Genomic DNA, 12553 nt, shown 5'->3' with positions numbered 1-12553 from the left:
ATTTAGAATTTTCGGGAGGATTGAAATATTGTACGACTAATTTGTTTGTTTGTTTATTTTTAAATAAAATTTAAATTGAAAACTAAAATAAAATAAGTAAATACAATAAAAAAATAAGTCAGACAAGTTCTCATTCCCTCCCGATTTCTTGACAAGATGGTGGCAGGGTCTACCTATAATTGGGACGAAACATTTTGCTATTACTATTTTTATCCCATTGTGACAATTTTTGGTACTACAACATATTTCATTAGTCGAGTTGTCAAGTTCTTGCTCTTTTCTTTTTAATTTTTTTTGACAAATAAATTTCTAATTTGTCAGTTCATAATATTTCAGTCAATTTAAATCAAATTTGGGACTAATCCCTGATTATCCAAAATTCATTGGCATGCGTAAACATTTTCCCCATATGATTGAAAAACTGTTAAAAGTAATCGCTTATGAAAAAAATCTTATTCTTCTATTCAAGTTACATATCTAATGCGTTGCACATTTCGTATCAAACTCCCACGGCTTATTGCAAATTCAAAATTATTGAATCGCCATCTCAATTTCTCGACAACCACAGCAAAAGGCTTTCAAATTTATAATTCTCTAACAGAAGAACATAGTTTATACAATTCTTTGTTGAACATGTGTTTGCAGCAATGCCAGATTGTCCAGTCCTGCCAAGTGTTCGAGGAAATGCCAAAAAGACTCGGTCTTTCTTTAAAGACTGGCAAAATTGTCCATGCCCTGAGTTTGAAACTTGGGATTTCCTCCAAAGGGAATTTGGGGAATGCAATTTTGGACTTGTATTCAAAATGTGGCCACATTGATTATGCGGAAAGGGTATTTTTACGCCTAGAGGAAAGGGATAAAATGGCGTGGAATTCGATTATGTTCATATATTCGCGTAACGGGTTCTTGGAAAGTGTTGTGGAGGCTTTTGGGTCCATGTGGAATCGAGGGGTCCTGGGGAATCAGTTCAGCTGTGCAATTGTTTTATCTGCTTGTGCAAAGTTGATGGACTTGAAGTCTGGGAAGCAAGTGCATTGTGGGGTGGTAAAAATGGGATTTGAAGTTGATGCATTTTGTGAGGGTTCTTTGATTGATATGTACTCGAAATGTGGGTACATTGTTGATGCTAGGAAGATATTTGATGGGGCTACCGACCACGACACAGTTTCGTTTACTGCCATGATCGCGGGGTATGTTCAAGTTGGTCTGCTTGAGCAGGCAATGGAAATGTTTGAGGAGATGAGAACAGGAGGTCACATGCCGGATCAGGTAGCATTTGTAACCACCATAAATGCATGTGTGAAGCTAGGACGGCTTGATGACGCGTGCCATTTGTTTTCTCAAATGCCCAATCCAAACATTGTTGCGTGGAATGTACTTATATCAGGGCATGCCAAGGGTGGTCATGAGGGAGAAGCTATTGGACTTCTCCGAAATATGATCAAAGCTGACTTCAAACCAACACGTTCCACACTAGGAAGTGTTTTGAGTGCTATTGCATACTTAGTGAACTATGAATATGGCCTGCAGGTTCATGGTTTGGCAATGAAGCTGGGGCTGGATTCTAATGTTTATGTTGGAAGTTCTTTGATTAGTATGTATGCCAAATGTCAGAAAATGGAAGCTGCAAAGGAAGTGTTCAATGGACTGGGAGAGAAAAATGACGTGCTATGGAACGCATTACTTGGCGGTTATGCACAGAATGGACATGCTTGTGAGGTTCTAGAGTTATTTTTGAATATGAGAATCTGTGGATTTCATCCTGATGAATATACCTACACTAGCGCTTTGAGTGCTTGTGCTTGTTTAGGAAATATAGAAACAGGGTCCCAGTTACATTCGGTTATAATCAAGAACAAATTTGAACAAAACTTATTTGTAGGAAATGCTCTAGTAGATATGTATGCTAAGTGCGGGGCTCTGGCCAACTCAAGGAAACAATTTGAGCTAATCAAAAGTCGAGATCATGTTTCTTGGAATGCAATCATTGTTGGATATGTGCAGGAAGAAGAAGAGGAAGGAGCTTTTTCTTTGTTCCGTAGAATGATGTCAGAGGGGATTGCACCTGATGAGGTATCCTTAGCTAGCACACTCAGTGCTACGGCAAATTTACAAGATCTTTATAAGGGTACACAAGTACACTGTTTTTTGGTAAAATATGGTCTAGAAAGAGCTCTTTATGCTTGCGGCTCGCTAATTGACTTTTATTGCAAGTGTGGAATAATTGGATCTGCAATTAAAGTGTTTTCATGCATGACTGAAAGAAGCGTGGCATGCACAAATGCTCTGATTGCTGGTTATGCTCAAGTAAACTTAGTTGAAGCTGTAAATATATTTCAGAATATGCTGGCTGGTGGACTGAGGCCATCAGAAGTCACTTTCGCCACCCTTTTGGAGTCATGCATTGGTGACACTAATCTGCATTTCGGAAAGCAAATTCACTGTTCTATTTTAAAACTAGGTCTTGCACATCATGATGAATTTATAGCCGTCTCTGTCTTGGGCATGTACATGAATGCTCAAAAAATGACAGATGCAAACATTTTTTTCTCCGAGCTTCCTTATCCAAAGAGCACAATAATTTGGACTGCTATGATATCAGGAAGCATTCAAAATGACTGTTGTGAGAATGCATTATTTTGGTATAGTGAAATGTGTCATCATAATGCGAAGCCAGACCAAGCGACATTTGCAAGTGTACTTAGAGCATGCTCTATGTTAGCTTCTTTGGAGGATGGCAGGAAAATGCACTCTTTAATCTTTCGTACTGCTTATAATGAAGATGAGCTGATAGGCAGTGCGCTTGTAGATATGTATGCTAAATGTGGGGATATGAGAAGTTCAGCACATGTTTTTGGCGAAATGGTTAGCAAGAAAGACGTTATTTCATGGAACTCAATCATTGTTGGATATGCAAAAAATGGTTATGCAGAAAATGCTCTTAAGATCTTTGAAGAGATGAATCAGGCGCATGTAAAACCCGACGAAGTCACATTCCTTGGTGTTCTTACTGCATGTAATCATGCAGGAATGGTATCCGAAGGTCAAAAAATATTTAATAATATGATTCATTGTTATGGGGTTCGTCCACGAATAGATCACTGTGCTTGCATGATTGACCTTTTTGGGCGTTGGGGTTTTCTCAAAGAAGCAGAGGAGTTCATTGTCAACCTAGACTTTGAGCCTGATGCTATGTTATGGTCCACATATCTTGGTGCATGCAGATTGCACGGGGATGACAGAAGAGGGCTTTATGCAGCAGAAAGGCTTATTCAGTTGCAACCACAAAATTCTTCTCCATATGTGCTGCTTTCCAATATATATGCGGAATCAGGCAACTGGGAGGGGGTTAATTCAGTGAGGACAAAAATGCAAGAAAGAGGAGTTAAAAAGTTTCCTGGATATAGTTGGAGGTCATAAATCTCGTCCTAATTCTGGTGAAATACTCGCACTCTTGAAAAGATTAAATGCATTGATGAAAGTTGAAGGGTATTTAGCGAAATCTGGATCTTATATGCTTGATGAAGAACAAATGTATATGCTCTCTAGACTATCAATTGATCTTGACATTAACAGGAATTGAACCACCCTCTTCATTAATTGATATATTCAAGTATAAATATGGTGCTCATCGAGCAGAAACTCCAGTTCTGTTAAATTCCAACTATGGGGCAAGAAGTCATTAAGGGATTATGGAAAACAAACTTATTTTGATTTTAGAGTTCAAGGGAGGGAAGGGTGTTGAGACTTTTGCAAAGCCTGAGATTTTATGATGGGTTGCAGATAGTTTGTATTGGCTATTTTACGGAGATTGACCTTGAAATGGTATTTTGCTCAGATGTCTTAATTTTCTCTCTCCTTGACAATATTGAAGAAACACTAGAAGAGTTATTATTCAGAATCTACTTTGGTTCCTGAATTGCAGTAAGTTAACAGTTTCGGAAAAGTAAGAAGGAAAAATTTGATTGCTTCTCTCTTTTCGTCTAAGCTCAAGTAGACAAGACAAAATTCCTCCTTGCTACTGAAGGTATTTGTTTCAGATTCCTCCTTGCTAGAGCATAGACATTTTTATTTTTTTTTCTTTCTACATATATTAGCTTCATTCATCTATTATGTTGCCTTAATGTATATACTGCATATTGGTTTACCAATTGATTCTTGCTGATTAATTCAATTGAATGGCCATGATTTCTCTAATTTGTTTCGGCTCCTTTGAAACTATCGTGTTTACCATGGTCAATTCTATGGATTACAACATTCAAATAAGTCTTAATATCAATAAATTTGGGTCGGCTACATCATGACACCATCTACTGAACAATCTAATAAGTCAAATCCTTTGTATCGTTAGGGTACATTAATGTGCTCTCTCTCTCTCTCTCTCCCTCTCTCTCTCTCTCTCTTTCTCGCCGCCCCCCCACCCCCCCGCCCCCCGGGAATTGGTTTTGTTGTCACATTGCTATTGAGAACATGACTTTATTTGTGTCTGCAAGACACTCAAACCACAGCATCAAAACCGCATTTTCTACTTTATATATTTTAGTATGACTACATGCCCCTTTTGTCATCATTTCCTTTACAATCCTCTAACGGGTATTTCGTCCTTCAATGACACAACATTGATTACCATAAACCGTAGTTAGTCTGATATCAATCATGCAAAACTTTGCCTTTTAACCTTATAGGTATCTTCCAATTGCATAGAATCCTCGTATCTTTTTTCATCTCATTCTACATGCTCTAATAGCATTACATCCCTTGTGCTCAATCGTCCTTAATAATTAAACATAAATATGTAAAAAAATAATTATTATGTAGGACAACATGAAGCTCTATATTGACTTCATTATCATTCTTACTTTTGCTATGACTAAGGGCTTGTTTGGTAGGCTCGTATTTTTGCTTTTGCTTTTTCTAAAAGAGCTTCCTAAAAAAGTTACATTGGGCTCGTTTGACAAGGCTTTTGAAAAGTTAAAAGTTGCTTATAAAACTAAAAAAACTACTTTAAATATGTTTGGATAATTTTTCGGCGTGCTTTGCTTAGTTAAAAGAGTTTTTAAAGAAAGCTGATATAATGAGGGAGTCCTTTTACAAAGAAGTAGAAGCAAAAGCACAAGCCTTTTCAAATGAATATTTTAGGCCAGCTTCCTCTAAAAGCTTTCCTAGTCGGAGAAAACACTTCTAAAAAATTATTTAAATGGGTTAAAAAATAACTTCTTAGTCTCAGAATGACTTTTCAAAAACTTTGCCAAATGGGCCCAAAAAGACTTTCGTGCATTATGCCTTAATTCTACCTAAACTTAGATATAAGCATGTTTGGAAGTTATTTGTAATCAATTTAAATTATACATAAATAAAATTTTGTGATAAATTTGTGAATATTATTTGTGGATTCCATGAAATATGAGGATAAAAAGTTGAAAAAAAAGTTGTGATCTCCCTCCCTCCCTCCCTCTTAAAATTGGTTTTGTTGTCACATTGCTATTGAGAACATGGCTTTATTCGTGTCTACCAAGACACACTCAAACCACCTTAGTCCCCTCCCCCTGGGGCGGTCTCCCAAATTAGCGTCAAGACCGCATTTTCTACTTTATATATTTTAGTATGACCATATGCCCATTTCATCATCATTTCCTTTACAATCCTCTAACGGGTATTTCGTCTTTCAATGACACAACATTGATTACCATAAAATGTAGTTAGTATGATACCAATTATTGCCTTTTAACTTTATAGGTATCTTCCAATTGCATAGAATCCTCTTAATATCCCTTTTTTTCATCTCATTCTACATGCTCTAATAGCATTACACCCCTTGCGCTCAGTTGTCCTTAATAATTAAACATAAATACCTAAAAAAATAATTATTATGAAGACAACATGAAACTCTGTATTGATTTCATTATCATTCTTACTTCTGCTATGACTAAGAGCTCGTTTGGTAGCCTTGTACTTTTGCTTTTGCTCCTTGTAGAAGAGCTTCCTGAGAATGTTACATTGAGCTCGTTCGACAAGATTTTTGAAAAGTCAAAAGTTGCTTATGAAATTGAAAAAATTACTTTTAATATGCTTGGATAATTTCCCCAAGGGTCCTATCATCGGTTTTTCCTTTTTAAAAATCTGAACCATATAGAAATCTAGTTTATTTCTTTGCACTTCTCTGTCAATCTTCTAAGCAAGAAAATGACCTCTAGTAGATCTTTTTTGCATAAATGGAACCTCGTGCATGAGCTCTTTGAATTACTCTTTAATCTATGCTTTATCACCTTGTTCGACAATATAAGTTTGGACTTGCGAATGCAGATATCAGAAAATATTATTCACTCTACAATGAAGACAGTCCCTTTTAGATGCGCCCTAGCAACAGAGGTAACAGAGGGGTGCTTTGCAGTGCAATCAAAACTTCAAGACTGTCGAAAGCAGGGTGTCATGCTACATAGCGGAGATCCTGAACTTACTGCAACTTTCCAATATAAATCCAACAATGAACCAAATGGAGTGGCGAGAAATTATCCATGTAGGCGATCCATAATTTGTTGGGAACGCTACTCAACACAATCCTCAGAACTTTCAGAACTTGAAAATGGTCTTCACTGTAACAACTTCCAATGCTTTCCCACCTCTCAGCGACTCTGCCCCATGCACGCGCCGTTAATCCACCTGCACCTCTTGTTGCCTCGTGGGCATCTGTCACTGAATCAATCCCTCGTCATCTCACCTCCATGACGGTCTTCATCATATCGTAACATGTGTCATTTGACAATTTTTCCTCTCATCTCTACTTGCAAGGGGAATAAAAATAAAATAAAATGGGTAATTGACGCAAAACATCCTTACCTTTCGAGGTTATTGTGGAAAACGTCTCTACCTTTCATTTTTTGGCATTTTTGTCCTTATTTACCACATTTCTTGCGCTGAATGTCCTTTTCACTGTTTTTTGACGATTTTGCCCTCTATTCAAATAAAAGAAAAAGAATAGAATAGAAAACAAAAGAATTAATTGCAACTAATACCCCAAAATTTCAAAAAATTACAAATTAGTAATAAATATAGGAGTTAATAGCCCAAATGGTTACTAAACTTTGCCAAAGGTTCAAAAAGGTCATTGAACTTTTTTAAATACAAAAAGAAAAAAAAAACCAAAAAAACCAACAAAAAAAATTGAAGAAACGGGCCCCACCAACAAAAAAAGGACAAAAAAAATAAGGAAGGTGAAAATGGAGGAAGGTGAAAAGTAAACCAAAAATTATTTTTTATTTTTTCAATCGTACATTTTTAATTAAAATTTATTGAAAATTTTATTTTTAAAAATAAAGAAAAAAAAATACAGATTAGTTTTGCTAAAAATAAAATTTTCAATAAATTTTGATTAAAAATGTACGATTGAAAAAATAAAAAATAATTTTTGGTTTACTTTTCACCTTCCTCCATTTTCACATTCCTTATTTTATTTTTATTATTATTATTTTTGGTCCTTTTTTTTGTTGGTGGGGCCCGTTTCTTCAATTTTTTTTGTTGGTTTTTTTGATTTTTTTTTCTTTTTGTATTTAAAAAAGTTCAATGACCTTTTTGGACCTTTGGCAAAGTTTAGTAACCATTTGGGCTATTAACTCCTATATTTATTACTAATTTGTAATTTTTGAAATTTTGGGGTATTAGTTGGAATTAATTCTTTTGTTTTCTATTCTATTCTTTTTCTTTTATTTGAATAGAGGGCAAAATCGTCAAAAAACAGTGAAAAGGACCTTCAGCGCAAGAAAGGTGGTAAATAAGGGCAAAAATGCCAAAAAATGAAAGGTAGGGACGTTTTCCACAATAACCTCGAAAGGTAAGGATGTTTTGCGCCAATTACCCAAAATAAAATCATGTAATTTGCCCATCGGCTGTATTTGTATTTGGAGTAACGGGATCCTACACACATGTATTTAGTTCTTTATCTTTTATTATGAAATGGGAAATCATTTTCTCATGTAGCAGTCACGTAAAGCATTACCAAGTTAAAAAATTGCAGGTTCTGGTGTAAAGGTAGTTCTAAAAGTCGGGCGGCCGATAGTCTATTTAATTGGTACCAAACCGGGGCCTAATAGTACCAATCTCTCCACATCAGAGTAGGGATAGCAAAATATCATCGTGCCTACCTTGCCTTGCATTGCTCCACTTCGTTGGGGAATTGGGCAGGGATGAAGAACACGATTTTCATCTTGAATCTTATATTTTATTTTCATATTTTTTCAATTTCGATCAAATTCAACAAATATACTATAAATAAATAAGTCAATAGGACCGTGTATGAGGATGTTTTTAATCTCCACATCACCTCCTGAAAATCCTCAACAAGGCGGGAGACGGAAAGGGCGACAGTGACCCCACTTGTCATCTCTAATTTAAATGTCACTCAGTCCTGACAACTAACAAGGCTTCTTTGTCGTGAACACATCAAAGAAAATTCTTTTAAGCTCGATCACTTATTGTACAAGAATATGTAGCACAAAATTGTTCCTAAAGATAAAAGAGAGGAAAAAAGAGGTAGAATGTAAAAGACATGTGGCAATAGTGTACGACCGTCAAGAAAATGACAACGTATTGGTGCAAAGAATAATACTAAGTATCACTACTGAGGTTAAACACGTCAGTCTACATGGCACACATAGATGTTGATAAATAGAATTAAAAGTAGGAATTCATGATTTAATTAAAATAATGCTATTCATAGTTAATAGAAATCATCAATTTAGATGATAATGTGTCCTTTAATTTATTTTTCGCATGGCCAATCTTCAATTTTTGGGGGATTTAAACCAACTTCGAATATGGGGCCTATAAATATTTTAAAATATATTAAATATAAATATTCAAAGATACAAATAATAATAATTTAAAACTTTCCAATGCCTAAATTAAATTTATTTTCTAGATTTTTTTGATAGAAAATCAACAATTATACTATTATAATCAGTCTATTTTAAAACTTCTTTTCAATGGACTCCATAAACAAGAGAAAAACCCATTTTCTGAACCTTTAGGTGAAGTAAAAGTTCTTCATAGGGTTCTCTTTTCTCTAACAAGGCATCAAGTTCTAATCAATATTATTTCAATTTCCTGGATCACTAATGTCTAAATGCATTGTGTATCTTAATGTCGTTCATTTATATTTTCTGCATCCTCCAAGTTTTCTTTCTTACTTTCCACTAAATTATCATGCTCTTTTTATTCATATTATCTTCATTTTGAATCTTCTTGTTTTCAAATTCTTCATCAACCATATCATTAATTGAGTTTTTTTTCTGTTATTATCGCTATCAAGAAACTTGTCCGTAACTCCTACTTGAAATTGAATAAACTCTTTTTTTTTTTTTTTTTTCCTTTTTCACGTATAGACCAACATTTTCTAGTAAACATATTAAAGCAATCCACATTCTTCATCAACCATATCATTTAATTAGTTTTTTTTTTGTTTTTTTCGCTATCAAGAAACTTGTCCCTAACTCCTACTTGAAAATTAATAAACTTTTTTTTTTTTTTTTTTTTTCCTTTTTCACGTATAGACCAACATTTTCTAGTAAACATATTAAAGCAATCCACAATTCAAAACTAATAAAGGATCAAACTTTCAATTAGTCGAGAAACAACGGAACTTGGTCCAAGATTTCGACTTAAGTAGACAAATATTTTTCTTTCAACTGAAGAATGAGAATCTATTAAGAAAATTTTATTCACTAAAAGAAGCATAGTCTAATGAAACAACAAAGAACTTGACAAGAAAAAACACTGGACAAGTTAGCCTCTAAAAATGGTTTGATAAGAAATCGACTATTTGAACAGAATCTAACAAACAGGTCTCGATTTTCCTCAGCTTTGCCGGTTTAACTTTCTTTTTAGAAAATGTTATTTTCTCAAGTTTGAAACTGAAAAAGTAAAATGTGCAATTGATGGGGTTGAGCTAGGCATAAGAATGGCTAGAAGAGGCCCCCCGGGGCACTTCTCCACTCACAAATGAAGGGTTTTCTTAAGGTTGGCAGTTCAGAGATCGTGGGTTCGATTTGTGGGACTCTTCGAAGGCAAGACGTATACTGGAAGACAGGATTTATTTTGGAAGACAGGAATGTCTTGGAAGGCTAGGCGCAACGTGGGTTGGCTCATTAGGCACTTTGGCAGTTCAGTTGGAGAGGCGCTCGGACCATGGTCAGTAGGAGGCATATCCCGCGGTTTAATTGGTCTGTGTGAAAAGGGGCCGAATCACATAACCAAGGAATAGTCGTCAAAGGCGGATACCTTGATAAAAAAAATTAAAAAAAATAGTAGAGGTAATTCGTGTTCTTAGTTTCTAATTATTTTGAGCTTTTCGTTTATGTAACAATTCATGCCTTACTTCGAAGATGTATAAATTGATACAACGGGCCTTGTGGCTCTTTGTCTTCCTATGCCTCTTTCACTTCTCAACATAATGAGGAGAAATGAAAAAATTTCTTTATTACCAAGAAGAAAAGTACTATATAATTTTTATCGATGTCTAATAAATAATCAGATAAACTTTAAATACTTTAAATTTTTAATTAAATATTAATATGTTTGCTAATTCAACAACTGCGTTGGCTTGGTTAATTGCATTTTAACTTTATTTTGTTTGTTATTTTTTTTTTTTTTATGAAATATATAGTAACAATGTTTTGGGCGCACACAAAAGTGGGATGTTAGGATATCGTCTATCCTATTTATAATCAGGGTCGGTTTTGATTCTTCGAACACGCAAGACACATAGATGGAACAATTTCTTTAATCTAACTTATTGTTTAAAGAGGTAGAATACAAAAGTCACATACAAAAATCCTGCTTCGATGACGTGTCAAACATTTATCTAGCAGTTTGGGGAAAAAAGGTGCTATGCTATTTATAAATATAAAGTGTGTTTACAAATTTGATTATAAAATAAGTATTGGCAAAATCTTGTTAATTGTTAATAATTTCAAAATCTATTTTTGAAATGATTAATGTAGAATTATTTTGTTAACCAATTTTATAAACCAACTTTACACGCGCAGCATAACTACTAAAACAAGGGGCCACAGGTGCCGTGCCTGTCTAAAGTCACCATCATTCTTATATATCTATACCATTTACCAAAACCAAAACAAAAACAATCAACATTTGAGAGCACACTCATTAGTCACTAGGAGAAAAAGGAAGAAATGTCTGCAACTGCTGGTCAAGTTATTAGATGCAAAGGTGATTTCTTCTTCATAATCACCTTTTTTGTGGATTTTTCTGATTATTTTGAAATGGGTTTATCTGATGTAATCACTTATTTTAATTTTTTTTAATTAATTTTTTTTTTTGTGGGTTTTCTGATTATTTTGACGTGGCTTCATCTGATCATTCCTGATCTTGAGTGGAGAATATTTATTTAATTTTTTTAATTAATTGTTATGCTTAAAATGATTTTTTTAAAATTTTATTTTTGTCGATTCTATCTGAAAATCGTATCTTTAAAATTAATCAACATCCAGAGGGAAAAGAAGCAGTGTTGGAAGCTATAAATTGTTGATAAATGAAATTAATTGTTTCAATGATCACTGAACTTAGGTTACTAAAGTTTAAAATGCATGAATTTAAGTTCAGTGACCATTGGAACAATTAACTTTGATAAATGAGACACAAGCATGTAAGAATAAGAGAATTTGTATAGCTTATAATCTTATATGGGGGTTAAGTCTTATTAACTGTATGTATATTTTGTTCCGTTTCTTCGGATGATATGATGGGTCAATCATTTGCTTCATTGGTTCCTTTTGTGTAGCCGCCTAGCATGGGAAGCAGGGAAGCAATTGGTGATCGAAGAAGTGGAGGTTGAGCCACTACAGAAAATGGAAGTTCGCTTGAAGATTCTGTTCACCTCCCTTTGCCCTGCACACTGATGTCTACTTCTGGGAGGCCAAGGTAAAGAATTTAATCTATTCCCAATAAAAGATATGGACTTCAACCACTTCTTGAAGATCTTGGCTTTACAAGTGGAAGTTGTAAATTTGGAGATTGAGAATAATTTAAAAAAGAATGACCAGTGTCTGGGACATGCCTTGGTGTCAAGGACCGCAGCTTTACTTAGCCCCTTGACACTATCGCAGCCGCAGTTTGCCCAACTTCGGCCGCACATTGTAAATATTACTTCAAGTTTGAGTTGTAATTTTCGTTTCTTTGTAATAGTTATTTTAATTGTAAAATAGCTCTGATATTGGTAAAAGATTAGTATGATTCCTCGTCTTTTAAACGTCTACTCCCGTCACTTGGGTTTTTGTTCAGAATGCTATTATAGGGGGTATTAGTCATTCAAAAATCTTTCAAGCTCACTGGTGTCCGCCCCCTGCACCAGCATTTGTAATTTTCTGCTTTCATCAATTGTAATGTTCAGTTTTCAGCAATCAATGTTCAATTTACTTTCAATGTATTCAAATTCTCAATTGTAAGCTTTCTACAAAATTGCAATCAAATTTTCTTTCGTCCCGACGCGACCGAGAAAAGGCGGAAGGTAGTCTAGCGGAGCAGACTACTGCCGCACGGT

At 34.8% G+C, this 12553-nt stretch overlaps 1 protein-coding gene and 1 pseudogene across 1 annotated transcript; both read left to right on the top strand.

Annotated features, from left to right (window-relative positions):
* Nucleotides 1-156: 156 nt before the first annotated feature.
* LOC111374513 (pentatricopeptide repeat-containing protein At3g09040, mitochondrial) lies at nt 157-6808 on the top strand. The gene is made up of 2 exons (XM_022997184.1): nt 157-4027; nt 6304-6808. The coding sequence occupies exon 1, from the start codon at nt 481-483 to the stop codon at nt 3418-3420; it is 2940 nt and encodes a 979-aa protein (XP_022852952.1). The 5' UTR covers nt 157-480; the 3' UTR covers nt 3421-4027; nt 6304-6808.
* A 3294-nt stretch (nt 6809-10102) lies between these two features.
* Nucleotides 10103-12553, top strand: part of LOC111374506 — a 10290-nt pseudogene continuing 7839 nt past the window's right edge.

This window comes from Olea europaea, unplaced genomic scaffold (genome assembly GCF_002742605.1).
Source record: "Olea europaea var. sylvestris unplaced genomic scaffold, O_europaea_v1 scaffold1259, whole genome shotgun sequence".
Lineage (NCBI taxonomy): Eukaryota > Viridiplantae > Streptophyta > Magnoliopsida > Lamiales > Oleaceae > Olea > Olea europaea.
This window is presented reverse-complemented; position numbering and strand designations above follow the sequence as displayed.

What these genes read in the sequence shown, in the direction of transcription:
- LOC111374513 (XM_022997184.1), top strand. Translation starts at nt 481, where the DNA reads ATGCGTTGCACATTTCGTATCAAACTCCCACGGCTTATTGCAAATTCA.